The sequence below is a fragment of the Astatotilapia calliptera genome, chromosome 3 (assembly GCF_900246225.1).
Source record: "Astatotilapia calliptera chromosome 3, fAstCal1.2, whole genome shotgun sequence".
Lineage (NCBI taxonomy): Eukaryota > Metazoa > Chordata > Actinopteri > Cichliformes > Cichlidae > Astatotilapia > Astatotilapia calliptera.
The window spans coordinates 32,675,918-32,699,615 of NC_039304.1; the positions used below are offsets into that span (position 1 = coordinate 32,675,918).

Sequence of the window (23,698 nt, forward strand, 5' to 3'; positions counted from 1 at the left end):
AAGTGTCAGTATTGTTTACTTAAAAATAAGTGTTTAATTCACATTAAACAACAACACCACAGTGTAGTTTGGCATCAAACAGACAGTGCTGTCACTATTGTAGCTCCTCCTACATAACCAACCGTTCCTCTAAATAAAACTCTTACCCTTGAGGAACTCTCTTATGATTTCTGCATTTTGATTTCATCTCCTCCTCTGAAACTTTCAAGAGAAGTAATACTGAACTCCTGTGTTGTTTACATTTTCCATGTGAGTGACAGAATGGACTGGATAATTAGTGCCCCGCTATTCTTGTCAGGTAAGACAAGCGTGCACATTCTGTGTTTGTCTTTTATTCATTAATAATAAATGTCTGTAAACATATGTAAGTAAGTTTTTCTACTAAATACACACAGCACAGTGACAAAGTGTCTTTAAAAAATATATTTTTTGTGGAATTAAAAACAAGTAGACACTACAGATTAGCAAGGGAAAGCAAATCATTTATAAATACCTTTGTAATGGCAATTTCCTTATTTGCATTTTTCTCCTCTATCTCTGCAATCAACTCAGTTAACTTCTGACTGTATAAATAGTTTAATTACTAAAATGTTTATGAGTTTATTTAATGAATAGTCAAACATAATGAAAGTAAATTCTTACTTACAACCCAAAACCAGCTGTAGAACTGGACATAAAATCCAATATACTTATCACTTCTTGTGTATACAGTGGGGCAAAAAAGTATTTAGTCAGCCACCGATTGTGCAAGTTCCCCCACTTAAAATGATGACAGAGGTCAGTAATTTGCACCAGAGGTACACTTTAACTGTGAGAGACAGAATGTGAAAAGAAAATCCATGAATCCACATGGTAGGATTTGTAAAAATTTATTGGTAAATCAGGGTGGAAAATAAGTATTTGGTCAATAACAAAAATACAACTCAATACTTTGTAACATAACCTTTGTTGGCAATAACAGAGGTCAAACGTTTAATATAGGTCTTTACCAGGTTTGCACACACAGTAGCTGGTATTTTGGCCCATTCCTCCATGCAGATCTTCTCGAGAGCAGTGATGTTTTGGGGCTGTCGCCGAGCAACACGGGCTTTCAACTCCCGCCACAGATTTTCTATGGGGTTGAGGATTGGAGACTGGCTAGGCCACTCCAGGACTTTCAAATGCTTCTTACGGAGCCACTCCTTTGTTGCCCTGGCGGTGTGTTTTGGATCATTGTCATGTTGGAAGACCCAGCCTCGTTTCATCTTCAAAGTTCTCACTGATGGAAGGAGGTTTTGGCTCAAAATCTCACGATACATGGCCCCATTCATTCTGTCCTTAACACGGATCAGTCGTCCTGTCCCCTTGACAGAAAAACAGCCCCATAGCATGATGTTTCCAGCCCCATGCTTCACAGTAGGTATGGTGTTCTTGGGATGCAACTCAGTATTCTTCTTCCTCCAAACACGACGAGTTGAGTTTATACCAAAAAGTTCTACTTTGGTTTCATCTGACCACATGACATTCTCCCAATCCTCTGCTGTATCATCCATGTGCTCTCTGGCAAACTTCAGACGGGCCTGGACATGCACTGGCTTCAGCAGCGGAACACGTCTGGCACTGCGGGATTTGATTTCCTGCCGTTGTAGTGTGTTACTGATGGTGACCTTTGTTACTTTGGTCCCAGCTCTCTGCAGGTCATTCACCAGGTCCCCCCGTGTGGTTCTGGGATCTTTGCTCACCGTTCTCATGATCATTTTGACCCCACGGGATGAGATCTTGCGTGGAGCCCCAGATCGAGGGAGATTATCAGTGGTGTTGTATGTCTTCCATTTTCTGATGATTGCTCCCACAGTTGATTTTTTCACACCAAGCTGCTTGCCTATTGTAGATTCACTCTTCCCAGTCTGGTGCAGGTCTACAATACTTTTCCTGGTGTCCTTCGAAAGCTCTTTGGTCTTGGCCATGGCGGAGTTTGGAGTCTGACTGTTTGAGGCTGTGGACAGGTGTCTTTTATACAGATGATGGGTTCAAACAGGTGCCATTCATACAGGTAACAAGTGGGGGACAGAAAAGCTTCTTACAGAAGACGTTACAGGTCTGTGAGAGCCAGAGATTTTCCTTGTTTGAGGTGACCAAATACTTATTTTCCACCCTGATTTACGAATAAATTCTTTACAAATCCTACCATGTGAATTCATGGATTTTCTTTTCACATTCTGTCTCTCACAGTTAAAGTGTACCTCTGGTGCAAATTACTGACCTCTGTCATCATTTTAAGTGGGGGAACTTGCACAATCGGTGGCTGACTAAATACTTTTTTGCCCCACTGTATATCCATTTTCCATGACCATGTCCCTCAGTGGCAAAGCTCAGCGAGCCCCAGATACAGATTCAGCTGTGTAGTCACACACACTCGCACACACACCCAAGCCATTCACTTACTCGCTCACACATATCCACCCATTAACAACACAAGCAGTGAACCAGATGCGAGCTCGTGATCTGTTTTGGGAAGGACTTAGTCCTAACACATGCATTCGGAGAGCTGTATAGATCCAATCTATGAAGAATGTACCAAAAATCCAAATTTGTATAGAGCGGCTAATAAAAATTTCGAGTTTACCTGGTCAAAGACTTTCTCTGTAGCTAAAAAGACAACTGCAGTTTCTAATTTATTGATGGAGCAATAATCTATTATATTTATATTATATTTATTAGTCTGTGTGTTTTTTTTAGTGGTGGAGTGTTTACCCTGTTTCATCAGGATGTATTATGAATCAAGTGATTTTATTCTAATCTTCTGACAAGGACTTTGCAGAGTATTTTAAGATCCACATTTATGACTGAAATTGGGCGGTATGTTTGGAGATCACTCTGAATCTGAGTTACCCTTTACCAAAAAAAAGTAGGTGCTATCATAGGCCAAAGTTCTTTGTAACACTCAGCTGGAAAACCATCAGGATTTGTGGCTGTATCAGAGAGACTGGCACTGGTGCATGATCTGATGGTGATATAATGAAGCTGTAAACTAAAAACTAGTCCAAGCAAGAGTGTGAGTACTGGAGTAGTGTACTGGTTATAAGAAGGTGTAATCCCTGAGAGTGGGGTGATGTTAATGCCAAGCATTGCAAAGACCAAAATCACTCATGTATTGTTTAAGAATGTCTGTGGACTGCCCATTCCTTTGACTCACTCCTGTACTGAGCCTTTAATTGCTAGAAACATTTGATTCCTAGATACTGGCAATACATAAATACTGAGCCTGGATCTAAGTGGATCTAAGTTTTACAAATCTACCTTCTGGATCTGTAATAACAGTTGCTAACAGTAAGTTTATTCTTCTGCTTATTAGTATGGCTACACCTCTGGTTTTTGAGTTGTAACAAAATGAAAATGTGTGAGGAAAATGTGGATAAGTGTGTGCACAGATGTTTCAGACCAATGAGTCCACAATGTAGAAAGACAATGTTTGCCATTTAATGGGTTAGAAAGTTTAAGCCTTTTACTTCAAACCAACTTCCCATACATGCCATGCGACAAATCTCACTGTGGTCATGTATAACCTATCCTAGTACTAACTAGGATCAGTACAGCTATTGTGTGGTGTTTTAGTCATGATAAAGCTGCCCTTTGACATACAGCTTATTGACCACGATGACAGCCTGGGAGCCTCCTTGAATGAGCCTTTTTTGGACAGAGAACAGGAACTTGCATCACTCCAGCGTTTCCTTTGGAAACTGCAAACATTCAAGTCTGTTCCTCTCAGCTCCTGGCTGCGGCTTTTTACCAGTGTTTAAATTTGTCCACAAAAGATCGGGATCTACATCCATCTGCTCATTTACCTTCAAAACAATGAACACGGTGTATCCTGATGTTTTTAACTACATCCACCCAGAGTTTCAGATAAGTCTGGATATCATGACTCACCGTTGTTTCTGGATCCTCTTCTGCCATCTCTGGTATTCCTGAAAACACCAAGCTATCCATCATGCTGTGAGCCTGGAGCTCAATAATAGTGTCTTTGATATTTCAGTTTTCTCGGGTCATTCCTTCTCGATGGATTTCACCAACTCTCTGAGGATGGTGTTTACAGCAGCAAGTGTTTGCAGCCAGCAGCTGCTGTCTGAATTCCACTGACTCATGCAGCACTTGAAAGTCTTTTTGAAGGATTGCCAAAAGGGCCAGGCGTAAGTCACAGCTGCAGAGTTTTGTGCTTATTGACTTCAAAATGCCCCCCATGTCACCGGTCTGTGGAGAGGCCGGCTGCAGGGAATCTTCAGAGTGAATTCTCTTCATGGATGATGCCGGTTTGCTGCTTGAGCAAATCAGTGTGTTTGGGTTCCTAATAACAATGGACTGAAACACTCATAAATGATGTAATTTGCAGTCTTCCAGAGTGCTGAAGTTGATTAAAATATAGCTATAATTCTCATTTTTTATGACTTTTAAAACTTTCTAGGTGTAAACTGGCAGAGAAAATTAGTGGGACGTTTGCAATTAGCAATTTAGCTCAGCTGCACACGCTCAGTGCTGCTGAGATTCTTGTTGGGACTTGCATGACTACAGCATAGCCCTTTGACTTTGTTACGTATGGATGTTGTGGTATGAAATTTTCACTGTATGGTAATCAAATCAAAAAACATTTAAGCTTCCGCAATGAAACCTAATAACTTCCAAGCAAGTAACTGCTTTGAGCACAATATTCTGAGCTTTTTAGTCACTAGTGCTAATGAAAGGGTTAAAAAAAAACAACCCGCAGCCTACTTTTCTCAATGTGATTTGTAATAAGAGGCGCTATAACCACATTTTCATTCTTATGAAGGCTTTAAATAAAACTTCTGATATTCTTCTTTCTTCTTAAATTTTCAGTGTTTAGTGCCACACTTTGTTTCAATATTGAGCCCGTGGCTTGGAGAGCCCTGAGGAGCTCTGCTGCTGGTTTTGGTTACCAGGTGGTTCAAAGACAATCAGAGTAAGTGAACATTGGTTTCCATCTGTGTGTTTAAGATTATTTTTATTTATGTATTGATTTTGAACTACCATCTCTGTTATGCACCAGAGCAAAAAATAAACATATAAAACACTTGTAGTTTTGTAGTTTAACTTACATCATTGACTGAATTTATTTCCTCAGTCTGCTGGTCAGTGCTGCACTTGAACAGTATTCACAAAATGAAAGAGGGAGAATATATAGGTGCACCACATCTTCCCAAACCTGCCAAGATATCCAATTTGAAGGTAGGTAACTGGTAACAGTAAATATTTTGCTGTCAAAGAAATTTTGCACAAATCCAGGCACAGGAACTCGTTAAATCGGTTCATAGAGTACATATATCTAGGTATCTTAGTAGGTAACATTCACTCTTCAAAAACAATATTGATTTACCAGTTAATAAAATTAAATAAGCAAAGAAAAAAAATCACTAAGGTTTTTCTTTTCTATTGTTTTCAACATTTTAAAATGACATAATAGTGAAATTTTATTCTGTTTTTCTTTCAATTTGTTACCTTCACCCTTGTGCTCTTACTTTTACAGTGTATTTTATGTTTTGTTTAAAAAAAACAATAAAAATGTAATGTTTTCACTTCAGCACCAGGTTTCGCAGTCAACATGTCACTTGGTTTGACAATGAAAAGCGATCAAAGAGGACAAAACACTGTGGTGAGTTACTGAACTGCAGACATTACCAGTGCTTTGTTACATTCTCTAAGGATCAAAATCTTCTCTTCTCTGTGTGTCAGATGTTTTGTTATAATCTCAAAATGCATGAAGGTCAAGTTATAATGTACTTAATAAGTTGTAAAGGCTCTAAAGTGCTGTAAAATTAACTAATGAAAAAATTAAAATCATGTTTTAAAATGCTCAAATTTGTCCCTTAACGTAGAAATTATTAATCATATCAAGGTAAAAAATTTGCACAACTTCTTAAAAAGGCTAAAGTTGTTTTTTTTTGTTTTTTTTAATCACCATTTCTGAACAGTCATATAAGAATTAGTTTTTTGTCAAATTGGTTGATCTCAAACAATAAACCATTGTTTAATCACATCTTGGCTTTGTCTCCTCTCAGGTGTGTGGACCAACCATTGCAAAGGACTGCAAAAGCATCACCATGTACAACGGGGTGTGCTTTCAGTTGGACCGTTATAATAGGCTTGGACCACCCGTACCTTCTTCTATTCAAGGTAACAGCAAAAGGAGTTTGGCAAAGAGACACTCTTTAACACATACTCTCTTATACATGTCAGCATAAATTAAGGCTGATCAGAAAAAGCAGTGGAGCAAATAAAAAAATACTTTTTTGGAAGATGAGATTGCTGCAAAGGTAGAAGGGACACCAGGCTACATGTATGACTTGTATGATTTGGTGTAAAAAAGAGATGACAGTCAAGGCCAAATCTGAAGCCACATCCCTAAAAAACTTGCAAGAGAAAAACCCAAATCAAGTTTAGATATTGCTTAGAAATCATTTCCTTCTCTTTTTTTAAAATTATATTTTTATTGAAAAGGGATTGTTACAGTAAAGTGAATTAATATTATTTAGTCAAAAGGAAAAAAAAAGACTTTTTCTTAGTCCTTTTGTTTTACATTCACATAACAAAAAGTGAACTCGGTGGCTTGACAGTGTATACATAATGCAACATATTTAACTTATTTACTTAAAGTACATTTAATACATATTATGAAGTAGAGGGTCGACCTGGCATTATACAATACATGGGAGGTACACCAATTCAGGGCTGATGTTACCTAAATTCAGGGTGGATGGGGGACACAAAGCTAACCCATTTATTCCATATTTTGTAGAATTTATCTTTTTGAATTTTTAAGGAGAATGTCAATTTTTCCATGTTAAATATTTCAAAAACCACATTAAACCAATCCTCAATGTTGGCGGAGTTGGATTTAGCCAATTTTTGGTTATTGATTTTTTTGCTGGCCACTAATAGCGCTTGTAAGAGCTTTGTGTCCCATCCCCAGACCCATGTGCAAATTTACAAAATTACAAATTTTATCTTAAAGACCTCGCACAGAGTTTAATGAATTGCCTTGATGTGCCTTTTCTGATCCACATCTTCTCCAGCATTTTGCTTTCATTTTCATTGGTCTCTCCAAGATAGTGAACTTGTTGAGTACCAATGAAAATTACAAATCCTCTCCCAGTTCTCGTTTGTTATACCCATCCCTGATTCCAATTCCCATTTGGTCTTAATGTTTTGAGTAGTATCCTTTTTTGCCCGAAGAAGCACATTATATAGTTTGGAGATTGCCTTTCTCAGAGAAACAACATCTGTTAATTTAACTATCTTAAAAATTCCTGACTCAACCGAGTTTGGGTTTGGGATATTGCAATATTGGTTTATTGGTTTACGGGGTGACCGTGGCTCAGGGGGTTGGGAATCGCATCTGTAACCTGAAGGTCGCCGGTTCGATCCCTGGGCTCTCTGTCCTGGTCGTTGTGTCCTTGGGCAAGACACTTTACCCTACTTGCCTACTGGTGTTGGCCAGAGGGGCTGATGGTATGATATGGCAGCCTCGCTTCTGTCAGTCTGCCCCAGGCAGCTGTGGCTACAACTGTAGCTGCCTCCACCAGTGTATGAATGTGAGAATGAATGAATAGTGGTATTGTAAAGCGCTTTGGGTGCCTTGAAAAGCGCTATATAAATCCAATCCATTATTATTATTATTAAAATAATCCCGCATTTGAAGAAACCTGAAGAAATCTACTTGTCTTTGGCCATTTCTTATTTGTAAAGATTGAAAACTCCGTAGTGTCCCTTTATGTGTGGAGGAATGGAATGTTGTTAGCCCACTCTCTATCCAATACTGAAATCTTTTATCACTTTCATTTGGTTTAAAATCTGTATCGTATGCACACCATCTAAATTCTTTTAATATTCGTTCACTAGAAATCATTTCCACATCACAAATTAGGTTTTGTAAATAATTATTTTCCTTCTTGAATGCATACTTCAGATAGTCTATTTAGAGTTAAAGTTGGATCTTTTACATCAACTTTATTAAGAATTTACATTAAAGAGAAGCTTGTCTAAATGAGAAATTTATGGTAACCCCCACCCACAACGTCCCAAATCTTGCACTGCATTTAAGCACTTCAAGCAACTTCTCCTTTTAATGTGTGCCTTCCTCTTCTTTGTTATTTATTTTTGTTGTCTTAGTATTTATATTCCCTGCACAGTTGGTGTGAGCAGCCATAGTTTCATTGTACATGTACAATGTGCAACAAAGGGTTATTCTTTTCTATTCGATTCTATTGTTTATATAATATGAGTGTGAGGAAAATGTTAAAATTAACCCTTTAAAATGTATTTCATTCTGAAATTAATCTCTTTGATAGGGTGCCCACTGCAAACAGACATTGCCTTTCTGTTGGATGGTTCAGGCAGCGTGTCTCAGCCTGATTTTCAAACAATGAAGAGATTTGTCAAAGAGATAATTCAATCATTTCTCTCAAGTGAAACACAGGTAAGCAGCTGTTGTCGCTCTGTCAGTAAAATCATGGCACAGATATAAAATAGTTCCATTGTTATTTCTATTAAGTCCCATAAAAATAATGTTTTACATGTTTTAATTTCTGCCTTTTCAGTTTTCTGTTTCCCAGTTCTCCACTTATCCAGAGGTTCACTTTAACTTTAAGAAATTTTCCTCATCTGGATCAGTGGAGACTGACATCAATGGAATCAGACAGCAGGGGGGATCTACTTACACAGCTAAGGCCATCACACATGTTGTGTAAGTAATACAATGATATTACTTAAGCACTGCAGTTACCTCATTGTTTGGACTTCCTGTCCAGATGACTTTTTTTCTTTGAATCTGACCACACTAATTTGACTGTGACTGCAGGAAGCTTTTTAAATGGGACACTGTACTCAGACTTGGGTTTTAAAGTATCTTCACCAGAGTCATGGCACCCAAAAAGGCTAAATTCAAATGTTTGCAGATTTAAATTTGAAAAAACAAAACAAACAAACAAACTTGTATTACATTGATTTGTACAAAAGTAAAAAAAAAAAAAGCAAAACAGAATGATGTATGCTTAAATAACAACCATGCAATTTACCTGATAGTATATAATTTACAAGATCAACTGTAAAACAAAACAATCTTTAGAAATTAGATTTTTTTTTTTTTTTTGACAGGAACAACGTTTTCACACCACAAAGAGGTTCCAGACCAAATGGGAAGAAGGTCTTGATAGTAATTACTGATGGACAATCTACTGACCGGTATGATCTACGAGATGCAACAAAGCGAGCAGAGAGTAAAAACATTGTTCGATTTGCTATTGGGGTAAGTACTTTCATTACTAAACTTGCTTAAAATAGTTCCATTGTTATTTCTATTAACAATGGAACCCCTGCATTTTATACTAGTACTTGGTTTTGTTCACTTGTCACACTACACTCCCATTATAATGCACTATAGGGAGACAGGTCCTGAGCAACTCATTCACTACACCTTCAGAAGCTGCTTGGCCATAGAGACCCAGTCTATGAAGCTCACAATCTTTGTGCTGCATTAATGCCACAGGAGGTTAAAAGTGTTTTCAACTTTTACACTGAGTTGGCATGGCTCTAAAGCAGGGGTCCCCAATCCCAGTCCACGAGGGCCGGTGTCCCTGCAGGTTTTAGAGCTCACCCTGGGTCAACACAACCTGAATCACATGATTAGTTCATTACTAGGCCTCTGGAGAACGACCTGCTCTGCCACCTGAGCTACAGCCACATGAAGACATGTTGAGAAGGTAATTTATCCATTTAAATCAGCTGTGATGGATCAAGGACACATCTAAAACCTGCAGGGACACCGGCCCTCGTGGACTGGGATTGGGGACCCCTGCTCTAAAGGCTTCCACTTTGAAATAATACCATTTATAGTCAATCGTGGAATATACAGGAGGGATTAAATTTCACAAACTGACTTGTTGCAGCAGTGAGATCATATTACAGTATCACACTCATATTAGCTAAGGTCTTTAAAATGACAAATTCTTTCTCAAATATTTGTTAAGGCTAAGTAATGGCTTAGTGATGTGTGTAAATTTTACTGTAAATCAGGTGAAGTATAAGGACTGTATTTTACTAAAGTGAGCAAATAATCTTGCTTAATATGAGGACTCAAACATATCTGTAAAATCATAGGTGGGCAGCGCTTTTAGGCTCCCTGATGCAAGAAAAGAACTGCGCACCATTGCATCCACTCCCTCATATGTGTTTGAAGTGGAGAACTTCGACGCACTTGAAGTAATAAGACAGAATCTGCAGGACAAAATTTTCTCCATCGAAGGTATGAACATGAATTTATTGTTTCAACTTAAAATTCCTGTAAATGTTTCAAAAATTCAAATAATTACATTATGTTAAATATTATTTTACTGCCTACCTATTCATAAGAGTTTTTTCACATCAGATGTCATTCCTAACATGATGATAATCTGTGTGTTTTACTGGAATTGAAGCAGTGAACTTTCATTTGTTGTGTAAACTGCTACACTATGAAGCAACTAAAATCACCACATTGTATCAACTTTATTATATTGTATTCATTAGAGTCACATTTTAAATTGAACATCCTGTAACTTTACATTAGAGAAATGAACAACAAATGCGGTTATAATAAACAGTAAAAATCATTTGAAATTATTTGTTATATTAATGAATGTAATAATAATGCTAAATTTGATGCTAAGCATGCTATTACTATAACGTTTTGAAAGGAAGAATCCATTTTCAGATACTTTTATAATAAACAAATTATTTGAAAATTGTACTTAGCATAATGAAGCATAGTGAGAGAATGAACCTGTATGAATGTATATGTTGTATTTTGTCTCTCTTTTACCTTCTCATTTATTTTTCTGACACAGGATCTCAAAGCAGTGGAGAGTCACTGGAAATGGAAATGTCTCAAGAGGGATTCAGTGCAGTTATTGTGCCTGAGGTAATTAAAACTACCTGAAACTCACCAGACAGCCGAGTCATAGAAAGAAAGATTCACATGTGCCTTGTGGGAGTTTTTAAGTTCTAATGGCAAATACAGGTTAAACACATTCCAGATTTTAAAGGTAAAATAAATTGTGTATAAAATGTATTTCCTGTCTGCACTGTAGGGAATTCAGATGTCTATTGTTGGTGCAAACCAGTGGAAGGGAGGCTACGTGCAATACACAACAGGAGGCCAGAAGGTGAAAACATATGAAGATGTGTCTTTGGAGCCTGACAGTTATCTTGGTAAGAATATTACAGCTTTAACAATCTAACTCATACACATGTGATCATGTATATACACAGCTCTGCTCCAGTTCTTTCACCCAGAAACACTAATGAGTTTGCAAAACGGACACAATTTTGTCATGAAACTGCTGTGTCAGGCAGGAGAAAGGACCCAAATGCAGAACTCAAAACACAGGGATGAACTGAAGGAGGCTGCTTTATTGCAGTGGCAAAACTTATACAAAAAACACTTATAAAACCAAACCAAAACCCAGAAACTGGCAACTAAAAACAAAACACTGGGAAACTCAGGATTGCAATCTCTGGGAGCACAACAGGAGAAACCCACAAGCATGAGGGGACGATGCAACGCTGACTGAGAGAAACACAGGGCTACAATACATGGAGGGATAACAAGGGAATAGGACACAGGAGGACACACACCTGGGAGTAATCAAACACAACAAGACAAGGGGAAGCCAAACTAGACACACTACCATGAGACACAGATTTACAAAGTAAAGCAGGAAACATAACACATAAACGCAGGCTTAACAAAGGGATAGAGCTGACAGGGGAGACAAAGCAACCATGGAACACAGAGACAAAAACCAGAATACTAAGAGCGCTAACACCGAAACCAAAAGACTAGAAATGATAAATACTGACAGAATCAAAGTTCAATAATAATGCAAAACACTGGGTCACTGACCCAGGACCATGACAAATTTAAATGGAGGCATCTTAATCTTTCTTCCCCCTTTGAATACCTAAATTCTAGGTTACTCTATGGCAGTTGCTAAAACCCAACGTGGCTCTCTGACAGTTGTTGGTGCTCCAAGATATAAACACAGAGGAGCTGTGTTTGCTGTTAACAGAGAAAACTTGAAAAACCAAAAGATTGAGTCCTTTTCGACACAGGTATGTTTTTGCAGGAAGACAAACAAAAAATAAAATAATTTTCTCGAAAATAAAAGCTGTTTCAGTTACACAGTTTTTCTAATTAATAATTTTATTGCTTTAACATTATCAGACTGGTGCATATTTCGGGGCAGAGGTGTGTACCATGGACATAAATAATGATGACATCACTGATCTAATCTTCATATCTGCCCCAATGTACATGGAGCCTGATAGAGAGGGAAGAGTTTATGTTTGCAGATTAACTGGTCCGGTAAATATATTTAGAATATTTATAATCTTTTATGTCCTACAGTTAAATTAATCAGTTTATTTGCCAACTTTCTTAATGTTCATAAAATATTCACTCTCTTCCTTTTAGTTTGTGGAGTGTAATTTTGATGATCCATTAGTACTAAGAGGACGTGCAGCTGTCAAAGGAAGGTTCGGCTCTTCTCTTGCTGTGCTGCCTGATCTAAACTCAGATGGATTCAGGGATTTGGCAGTTGGAGCACCTTTGGAGAATAATGGTGAAGGCAGCATCTACATATTTAATGGCGAAGGAGGAGGAAGAATCAGTCCTACTTACTCACAGGTACATGACATCAAAGAACTCACAATGATGACTAAAATCATCTACCACGTAATTCCAATATCTATACAATCTACAGTTGGAATATATAATCTGATTAAAATATTATGTATATATATGTACACAGAGAATAACTGGCTCTGAGGTCCAGTCAGGACTGAAGTTCTTTGGCCTCACAATCAGTCAGTCATCTTTTGATCATAGTGGTGATAGACTGCCTGACTTAGCGGTGGGTTCAAAGGGTAGAGTTGTCTTACTGAGGTAAGTCAAAGATAGTGTAATCATACATTACTGTCGTTTATGATAATTCTATCATTTTTGTTGATGGTGAACCTTAATGAATTCACTAATGTATAAAAGTTTACATCAGTTTGAAATATAGAACAGGGTAAAGCATATTTATTTTTCAAAGGTCAAATTATATTAATGAAAGTTTATAATTTTCAAAACGTAACTAATGAATGGATTTCCTTTTTCTAGTTATCTTAACACTTGATTGAAAATGCTCTACTGGTTAAAGAAGCAATAAATGTGGTTGCTTAAGCATCTAGAATTATAGTCTGTGTTCAGTCTTGTTGTAACAAATGATTTCCATTCAGAAATTGAAATGCATGCATTACCCCAAAACAGAGGATTTAATAAAATAGTGTGTAGTAAAGTCATGTTAACAATATGAAATAATTATCATTTAGTAAGCCAATTGGTATGATAAAGTTACTTAACTGAAACACTATTGTTCTAGAGTTATGAAAATTCAATCAAAAAGCATTTCCTTAAATGTTCATTTAAGATTTGTTGTATAAATAATTTCAGCTTGAAAAAGGACATTTTTGGGTGACTCAAAATTCTGTAGCTTTAAGTTAAAACCCCAAATGTAATTTACATGTTTCCCCCCTACTTTCCAGATCAAGACCTATAGTAATGGTAAAAGCTGAGGTGTTATTCAGCCCAAACCAAATTCCTACTCAGAATGTAGACTGCTCAAAACCATTGGAGAACACAGCTGCAATCTGTTTTACCATGAGCAGAGTGTCTACAGTCAACACAGGTTCATCATTCACCTCACTTTTTGTAAAACAAAAAAGCCAGTGTCCATTATTTTAATGTTAATGTCTAAACATTCGTAACATGGAAATGTATTTGTTCCAGCTCAAGCAAGGATTGATTACACTTTAACACTGGATGCTTCTCGCAAATCTCCAACCAACCGGGCTTACGTCAGTGGGAAACAACAAGAGCAGTCTGGATCTGTTACTCTTGACTTACAAAACCGACAATGTTCAACTGTAAAATTCATTATCGAGGTAAAAAATAAAACATCTGAAAAAGTACTAAAACCAAGAGAGATTCAAGTCAACAAACTTAACGTTGTTCTCTTCTTGCAGGCCTGTCCAGAGGATGCTCTTAATGTACTTTCCAATGAGCTCAAATTCATATTTGATGGGTTGCCATTAAACACAAACCTCAGGCCAAGTCTTGCCCCACAGAGTCAAACAGCAACTATTTTTCCTGTAAGTAACCCAAGAAAAAAAATACCAACCAACTAAAAAACAAACCCAAAGAATATTTGACTGGATAACTGATCCTAGTCAAAGTTAAGAAACAGTTTTAGTTTTGCACTTTCATTTTCAAATGCCTTGTATTATTGGCATGCAATTGACTTATACCTATTGGAGACACTTCTACTGAAGTAATGGAAGTAAATGGGTTATATTTACCCCAGTGGTGTACCCCTACAATACATGCAAGTTGTGCAAAGAACAGCTTTCTGTGTGCAATTTCTTTTAGTCTTTTAAAACACGTTTTTAACACAGAAGAGAACCTATATAGTTCTCAGCTGCTTCCACAGTAGTGACAAATTTCAAGTTTAAAAATAAAAAATGTCACAGACTACCCGTCTGCCTGCAGCCATTGTTTGTTGTCAGATGAGGACAGCGTCAGAAACACATGATACATCCAGTCTTTAGGCTAATCTTGCGTGCTGTTGATAGTCCATCAGTCAACTACTGAGAAAAGCGAAGTTATGACATCCAAAGAGCTGAAGTGAAACCAAGTGTTAAAAACAAAGTCAAGTGTCCATGGCAGCCACTGTGTGTACTTTGCACAATCTATTTTTGACCTTTTATGACTTTTTTTTCTCTTTTTTTGCATATTTGATCTATTCCTGGTGAACTCTACTGTTTCCCCTTTCCCTATTCTGGACCACTTGTCAACAAATCAGCATTCGACTGATGCATAGGTGATTAGGGCTGCTCAATTAATCGAATTTTAATCACGATTACGATCTGGGCTTTCAACGATCATTAAAAATGACTGAGCCGTTTATTAGCCCCTCCCTCGTGCCTTACTCTCGCGCTGCTCCGTGTGGCAAAGCGAGCGCACCTCTCTGCATTTCGAACACGTGTCACAACAATTAAGAGCAGAGGTCCCCAACCATTTTTGCGCCACGGACCGGTTTGTGCCCGACAATATTTTCACGGACCGGCCTTTAAGGTGTCGCGGATAAATACAACAAAATAAAACTAGTACCGGTACCGAAAAAAAGAAAATTTATTCATAACACACGTGAAAAGACACAGGAAAACCGAGTAAACGATAAAAACGATAACAAAATAACGCTGAAAACCGATAAAAACCCTGAAAACTATACATTTCACACCTGAGCTTCAACTCTCGCGGCCCGGTACCAAACGACTCACACACCGGTACTGGTCCGAGGCCCGGGGGTTGGGAACTGCTGATTAAGAGGACCCAAGGGAAGCTCGGAAAGCTAAGCAGAAGTTATTTGGAGAGGAGAGTGACTGCCGTTGGTTGAAAAGAGAGGTAAAAAAAAACTTCAGTGGTGTGGAAGCATTATTGGTTCGCGGAGTCAGACGTGGATCAAGTAGACATAGTGTGTAAACTTTGCTACGGTGTCGTAGCTGCACCACAGAGCAACACTGCAAAGTTCACTAAACATAGATGTTTACATTTTTCATTTACTTTTTATATTGCAAACATTTGCACTGTTATCAGTTTTTTTCACACTATTTTATGACAATCTTTAAAGTCATTATTCAATACATTGTTATTGTTAAATAAATATCGTCAAATAATCGAGATCTCAATTTCAGTGAAAATAATCGTGATTATCATTTTTGCCATAATCGAGCAGCCCTATAGGTGATTTTGTCTAGCGATATGCAGTTGGGATTGTGGAGGGCTGCACAGGAGCACATTTGCAGTGGTTGAAAACCAGCAAAGTGGTATACTGACTTGCAAACTGCCAAAACGTCTGATACTGTTTTTGGAGTCTGCATAAGGAGTTAAAAGTATGTCTTGGACACTTGCTTGTATGTGCTTCACTCTCTTTGTGGTTGCATTATGTCCTCCAGACCTTTTTTTTTTTTTTTCAGTTGAAAGGTGACGGGGCTCTTCCACTTATTGGTCATGTTAAAGATCTCAGCATTTCTTCCTAATGGATGTGGCAACTGTCTCCGTTTGACTTACAAAAATTGCCTAGTTGGAAGGAAGAATATCTACTTGGTACCAGATCAGATGTGTTTTTTTTTTTGTTTTTTGTTTTTTGTTTTTTTAAATGACATCAGAAACAGCAGTATGCGACATTACGTGATGGCAGAGCTTCAGTTCATCCTTTGTCATTTTTTTTTATTATTTTTTTTATTTATTTTTTTATTTTTTATTTTTATTTTTTAATAAATAGGACAGGGGGAATGAATGAGAGAAAGAGGGGGAGAGAAAGAAAGAAAACCAAAGGGGAGAAGAGACGGTGAGAAGGGGGGGGAAGAGAGAGAAAAAAAAAAAGAACTCCTGGGTCACCTGTATGGAGAAAAAAACAAACAAACAAAAAAAAACAAACAGAGGAGACAGCAAACAACAAAGAGCAACATAATAATAGAGAAAACAAAGCACCATCACAATAAACTAGCTAGTCATAGATATCAATATTTACTAAATAATAAACGATATTGTGCAGCACGCAAGATAGACAGCGCACAGTGTGCTTTGAGGTAGCAGCCAAGAAAGCTTTAGTCCGCGTCTGTGAATACCCATGTGTGCATACCTGTGTGGATCAGCATGCTTGCATTCCAAAGGTTTCTCCATGTAATGATCTGCTAGGGAGTGTGGGGGGGCCACAGCCCCGTCCTCCAGGGTGTGAAGCGGGTATGGAGGAGATCAAAACTCCAGACATCCAGAGGCCCCCAGAACACAAGAGACCATGGAAGACCAACAGAGGGGCAGCCGCGCCACTGTTCCAGTAAGAGCTGAGGAGAGTCCCAGATGAGAGCTCACCCAGCAGCCGCGGAGCAGAAGTCAGGGGGAGTTGCAGTGACGCGCCCGTGAGCTCCGCCGGCCCCCAGCTGTGCCTGAGTGACCGAGCCCCAGGCCGAGAGGCCGGGGGCACCCCACCTCCAAAGGGGCCCGAGCGAGCCCCAGGCCCCAGGCCCCGACAAGCGGCCGCCAAGGATCAGATCAGATGTGTTGAGCGGCTCCTTGGCTCCATAGTCACTGTTGCAGATGAGAAACTAACTTCAGCCTTCCCATGCCTGGATGTAGCTGCCACCTGGCATTTCACCTTTTGAACAAGCTGGGAACTAAGCCAAATGCCTAGGCTAGCTCCATGTCTTGCCAGAAAATCTGAGCCTAATTCTCTATCCTGAATAAGGATGATTTCCACGCTGCTGGTGATAACTACAATCATACTCCATCTGTGGGGTGCCGAATCAGAATCCTTTAATAAACAGACTAAAAAAATTATGTGGTCACAGTTGGTGCAAGACAGTAAGTGGCCTTCTGTAGTTGCCTCCATCTGGCAGGTGTCCATCTCCCTTCTTGACCAACTTTTCTGGGACCAACCTCATCACTGTGGCCAAGTAGCATTCAATTCACCCCCTGCCCTAGTGATGCTCTTCCCAGTGTTAGGGTGGTCTGCATGCCACCCACCCAGTCATCCAAACTCTGGTTCACTCTAGCTCTATCTAGTTGAAGAGCTACTGTTGTTCAAGAGACACCCACTAAGTGAACAATTTTATTACCTTCCATAAAATAACAGATCTCTTTAGAAAAGATCAAATTTGTCTAAATATGAAACTATGGCAGAAATATTTTGTTTTTGGTCCAAAAGGTCAGAAAAAAAATTCTGTTCATATCAATACTATTTTTTGGAAACACATCTGGAATCTGGGCATAATTTTTGTGTTCTCAGTTTTGATAAGAATATTAATAAGGCCACAGTGACACGGTTTTGTAAACGGACTCAGGCGCAGACCAGGAGACCTTTGCAGAAACTGATAGTGTGTTTATTTACAGTGGTGTCACTGGGTGATTATATATATACAAGGTGCTCGGGGAAGGGGTCCGGGGCTCCAGGGGGGAAGGGTCCAAAACCACACTCTGCTCTTTCATCCAACAATCCCACTCTTTTCCCACTCCAGTCACTCTTCTCGCTCACTCGGGGGTACAGGGACGGGTCCGGGGGGAATCTACGCACACAAACAGAAAATCCAATTAGCACTAGATCACAAGGAAACTCACAGACTTAGGCAGATTGCTGAAGCACTAACGCAGGTGACTCAATGTTCCAGCGACGAGTAGTGTAGGTCTGCCATCTTAAAAAGCCCTTCTGATTGTGGTAACCAGCGCCAGGTGTGATGATGAGCACAGGTGTGTGGGCCAGGGGTGGAGCCCACAGTGAGCACCGGGGAAAGAGAGAGAGAGAGAGAGAGAGAGAGAGAGAGCACAAGAACACATGTTGCCTAACACGGAATCAGCTGGTGAGGCACGGGGACCGTGACACACATATAGTTCTTTTTTTAATCACTTAAAGATATTTATCAAAAATTAAATAATTCTCAGCTAAAACTGACTCAGAGAAATTAGTCTCTGCTTAAGCAGGTAAGACTAGGGATGATATTTTATTTACAGGATTTTCCAGATAATCCGTATTATTACGTCAACTTTTTCGGAATATATCAGCCACAGACCTTACATGTACATGTAAATTTGAACATATTAACCTTGTACTGAAGTCACTTAATTGGCTCCCAGTTCAGTTTAAAATCTACTAGTTCATAAAGCAAATAATATATACTTTATTTACGTTTCCATATTGCTCTCTTTCACAGTTAGGGTTTGAGATCAACTGTGGTACTGACAACAGATGTGTTGATGACCTTAAAGTGGATTTCGGCTTCACCAGGTGAGGCTTGCTTGTGTGAGCACAGTTATTGTTGCCATATTGTTTGAACTGAAAAATAACATGGTTTATCAGAGCTCAAAGTACATTATATTTGATGCACTGTGGCATTAGTATGACTGTAGCCTTGTTTCCTCTCTCTTTTTCTCAACTTTCTCCATGTGCTACCAGATCCTCAGTGGTTAAAGTGGGCATTGATGAATTTCTGCATGTCACAGTCACAGTGGAGAACAGAGGAGAAAACTCCTACAACAGTCGTGTTATTCTCACGTACCCAGCTGGACTGTCCTACAGGAAGTTCACGAGTCAGCAGGTAAGGCACCAGGATCAAGTCTGTATCGGTTCATCACTGATCTGTTGTTGTTCAAATGCATCCAGGAATCATTTTGTTTTTTAATAAAGGGAAGAATTGAGTGCAACTCCTTGGACAGTGAAGATGATTTATCCCGGGGATGGACACACTGCACTATTGACAAGCCAATTTTCAAGAGCAAAACTAAGGTGTTTTTTTGTAAATAACATTTTTTTTATCAATTTTTTTTTTCTGAATTTTGCACAATTTAAAGGCAAAGAGAAGTCACTCATCTTTCTCATTCAATTAAGGCTTCCTTCATTGTCTCCTATGGGATTGACACCAACAGTCAATTTGAGAAGGAGATCTTTATCACTGCAAATGCCACCAGGTAATGTTCCTTCCTCATTTAAGTAACAGCCCCATGTATACATTACAAATATGTTCACTTCTCTCTTTCAGTGGAAATCAGGAGCATGCCCCTACAAGTGAACTTTACAAAAGGAAATCAATTAATGTAAAATACAGCATTTTTATGACATTTGCGAGGTATGTGTTGTTTTGTTTGTAACTAAAGAAAGAATTACATGTAGTAAGTAACAAATAAGTATGTAATAACAAGTATTATATATATTTTAAACATTAAATATACATTATCTGTTTAGCTCACTAAGCTACAACAATTTCACATTTGGGAAGAATGATTTGAAGAAACCAGTCCAACAATCAGTTAAGGTACATTTAAACTTCTACAGTGGTGTGAAAAAGTTTTTGCCTCTTTCCAGAGTTACTGTTTTTTTTTTTTTGTATATGTCTGTCACACTTAAATGTTTATCAGATAATCCAAAAAAATGTTGTTATTAGACCAAGATAATAGAAAAAAACATTTATGTTAATTTTATAACACAAGTTAACTGTGGTGTATCACATTTTTGGAAAGTTGTACAATTCCTCTAGCCACACCCAGGCCTGATTACTGCAATATCGTTTCTTAATTCACTTAAATGGGACCTGCCTGACAAATTAAGTAAACTAAAAGATCCTCAACAGTCAGACATCATGCTGCGTTTCAAGGAAAATCCAGAACCAACAAGAAACAAAGCAATTGAGATCTCCCACCACTTACCTCAGTTAGGGTCAGAGTTCATGACTCCAACATAAGAAAGAGTCTGGGCAAAAATGGCCTGCATGACAGAGCTCCAAGATTAAAACAACTGCTGAGCAAAAGGAACAATAAAGGATCGTTTCAGTTTTACTAGAAAACATCTTACCGATCCCCAAGACTTTGGGGAATATACTCTGTGGACTGATGAGACAAACATACCAAAACATCATGAAGGAGAATGTTGGGCCATCTGTTTATGACCTGAAGCTGAAGCACATTTGGGTTCTGGAGCAGGACAAGGGTGCAAAACACACCAGCAAGCACACCTAGTCCAAGTCCTGACCTGAATCCCAAAGAGATGCTGTGATATGACATTACAAAGGTGGTTTTAATTCTCAAAAACCCTCCATTGTGTCTGAATTACAACAATTCTGCAACAATGAATGGGCCCATGTAGGTTTGGATATTTTTTCCTCTCAAACATAAACACCTTCATTTAGAAACTGCCTTTTGTATTTACTTGTTATTTTTGTCTAATATTTAACGTTGTTTGATGGTCTAAAACATTTAGGTGTGACAAACATACAAAAAAAAAAAAAATAGGAATTCACTTTTTCCCAACACTGTATCTATATTTTTCCATTGTATGAGTCCATTGTATCATTTAGACCTAAATTTAATGGTTGATTGTCCTTTTCTTTACTTGTTTAGGTTTCAAACTATATCAGAGCGCTTAATTTCATTGTGGTGATCAAAGTTCCAGTGAAACTTGGTGAAAAAGACATTTGGGTGGATTTGAGCAGTCTACAGGTATTACATTTGTCAGAAGTCTTAGTTTTTGACTCCACAAATGGCTTAAATTTTGATATGGATGGATGGATGTGGTGAAATTAGAACTAATAAAACTATCAAACTGTTTTTTATTTGATAAATCAAACACAGATTTCAGATTGTCAGAGAGGAAATGATGAAGAACCAAGTGTCAGAGATTTTGTTCCAAAAATACAAAAGAATAAAGTGGTGGTAAGTATGCCTTGGTACTTAACTGTTCATATTTACCCTAATTGTAGATTTAAAAAGAAATCACATTACACGGTATCACAGCTTATGTTGCATTTTCTCACCCTCAGGACTGCTCTGTAGCCAGGTGCAGAGTGTTCAAGTGCAACTCATTCTTGAAAAGACTGCAGAGTAGGACATACGAAATCTCTGCCAACATTAGTTCACAATGGATAGAGCAGGTAGTTGAAGGGAAGTTTGTGTTGTCTCATTAAGATTTGTTCCTGAGTATGTACTAATAACTTTTTTTAAGATAAGTATGTTTCCTATTAAATCAAAAAACACCCAATTTTGGCTCATTGTGTTCCATTTTTCTTAGATTGGACTGCAATCTACCAAATTCCTCTTGACCAGTACAGCCACTGTGGAGTATGACCAAAGCCAATACATCTACTTTTCAACAGTGTCTAACAACAATCCTCCTGTTCACAAGGTGATTACATATTTTTTTTCTCTTGTCTGAGTTGTAAAAGATCTTGAATATAATCCATATTCTATTATCTCTCAGCTTGAAGCAGTGGTTGAAGTATATTCTGAGGCAAATTTCACCAAAGAGATCATTGGAGGATGTCTGGGAGGGTTGGCTTTTCTGGCTTTACTCACTGCTGGTCTGTATAAGGTAAAATACACTTTTTAGACTTTTTTTCAATTACTTGCACAGCTTTAAAGTTTTTAGATAACATGTTCAGTTAAAAATAGTTTAAAGGTTAGTATATTCACTCATATAGCTTTGTTTTTTTTCACTAATCTTTTTAATGGATGACTGGTGCATTTTTATGTTTTTCCTTGCAATTCTAGGCTGGATTTTTTGAGAGTAAGTACACGCAGATGATAAATGACAATGCAGAGGACGGTCCAGATCCAGGGACTGATGGAAGTCCATCCCCGGCAGAAAAATAAAGATCACATTTGTAGTTGCATGTTTAAACTATATGAAAGCTATAGATCCTCCTTATAATTTTAGAAGTCAACATTTTGTGTAAAAATGTCAATGCTACCACATTGGATTAATTAAACCAAAAACAGCTTGCTATATCTGACATCATTCTTTCACCCACTCATTCAACACTTTACACTTTACTATACAATGAATATTTCTGAGTTTGAATTGCAAACATTGTACAGTGAATTAGAATTTTTGTGCTTAGTGCAGTGCGATACATGCAAATTCTTGTTAGTTTTTGTAGTTTTGTGCTGATAGTTTTGGCGCAACTGTCTCTTTAGCACCACCAATAGGTGATTTTGTGAATAGTTTTGACACATAGTGACACTGCAGGAAGTGGAAAGAAGTAGGAATTTTTAAGGAAGCTACACATGACTGCAACCAATCCACATGCATCAGCCATTAATCCTTAGACCTTTCTGGCATCATCTGTATGTATATTGTTTATATGATCAAAAACAAAAATAATCCCAATACAGTGTCATGTACTGTTTAAAACATAGTGCTGTCAGTATTGTAGCTCGGTGTACACAGGGCTTCCTCTAAATCACTGACGTAACTCTGAACAGTCACCCTGTAACTTCTGCATTTTGGTTTTCAACTCTGACTTTGTCAGCAGAATCAATACGTCACTCATTTCTCAAACTACTTTCATGGATGTAACACAATGGACTGTTTAGTGTGATGCATGCACAATCATTCTTGTAACAACATCCTAAAAAGTTGATTCTGTTCATCTGTTTGCAGTGTTTTTAGTGGAAGAAACATTCATAAACTCATCTAAGTGAGTTTTTCAGTCTCAGCTGTCTGCAGATTTCAACAACCTTATAAATTAGGGGTGTCAAACATAAGGCCTTGGGACTAGTGTTGGCCTGACAAAGACTTTAATCCTGCCCACTGGACACCTTGAAAAAGAGGGCATAAATTTTAGACTTTTAACTGTATATATCTATTTTATAAGTGTTAAAGATTTTCCTACAGATAAACACACACACACACACACAACCTGCAAATATCAGCAAGACCTATTTAGAGACAGGACTCAAAAAGTTCAAAGCAGTTGGAAGGACCAGTCTCCACAGGGCTTTTGCTTAGACCCAGACTCATGTCAATATTATCCCAGAGTCCACACCAGAGTCACACACCACTCAACAGCTCGCAATTTCCAAATCCTGTGCACATGGACAGACTGGTGAACATAACTTAACATAACTAACATAACATAACTTTACAACAAATCCAAACAATAACCAAAGTAGGAGTAGCACTTCACTAGCTGCTTTCAAGGCACCAAGCCATCATAAGCTGATGCACTGCTGCATCCTTTCAAAGCTGCCCAAACGATCTCATCAGAGCGAGTGTGTGATTGCCAAAAGGTATGTGATCCTGAAGGA

General features: G+C 38.2%; 1 protein-coding gene across 1 annotated transcript; it reads left to right on the forward strand.

The window, feature by feature from the left end:
• The first annotated feature begins 222 nt into the window (after positions 1-222).
• LOC113019264 (integrin alpha-M-like) lies at positions 223-22,394 on the forward strand. Its single transcript, XM_026162846.1, has 30 exons — positions 223-298; positions 4,852-4,954; positions 5,117-5,220; positions 5,574-5,644; positions 6,051-6,165; positions 8,340-8,467; positions 8,589-8,734; positions 9,145-9,295; positions 10,147-10,291; positions 10,872-10,945; positions 11,115-11,235; positions 11,999-12,138; positions 12,251-12,391; positions 12,500-12,712; positions 12,837-12,970; positions 13,615-13,757; positions 13,859-14,013; positions 14,095-14,220; positions 18,835-18,908; positions 19,077-19,218; positions 19,308-19,406; positions 19,509-19,588; positions 19,660-19,746; positions 19,863-19,932; positions 21,014-21,112; positions 21,245-21,325; positions 21,433-21,543; positions 21,681-21,794; positions 21,870-21,980; positions 22,160-22,394. Exons 1-30 carry the CDS (start codon positions 262-264, stop codon positions 22,259-22,261), a joined length of 3,417 nt encoding a protein of 1,138 aa, XP_026018631.1. The 5' UTR covers positions 223-261; the 3' UTR covers positions 22,262-22,394.
• The last annotated feature ends 1,304 nt before the right edge of the window (positions 22,395-23,698 follow it).

What these genes read in the sequence shown, in the direction of transcription:
- LOC113019264 (XM_026162846.1), top strand. Translation starts at nt 262, where the DNA reads ATGGACTGGATAATTAGTGCCCCGCTATTCTTGTCAG. An exon ending in TTCTCTCAAGTGAAACACAG is followed by an intron (nt 8,468 to 8,588) that starts GTAAGCAGCTGT and finishes CTGCCTTTTCAG; the next exon opens with TTTTCTGTTTCCCAGTTCTC. An exon ending in AGTGTCTACAGTCAACACAG is followed by an intron (nt 13,758 to 13,858) that starts GTTCATCATTCA and finishes TATTTGTTCCAG; the next exon opens with CTCAAGCAAGGATTGATTAC.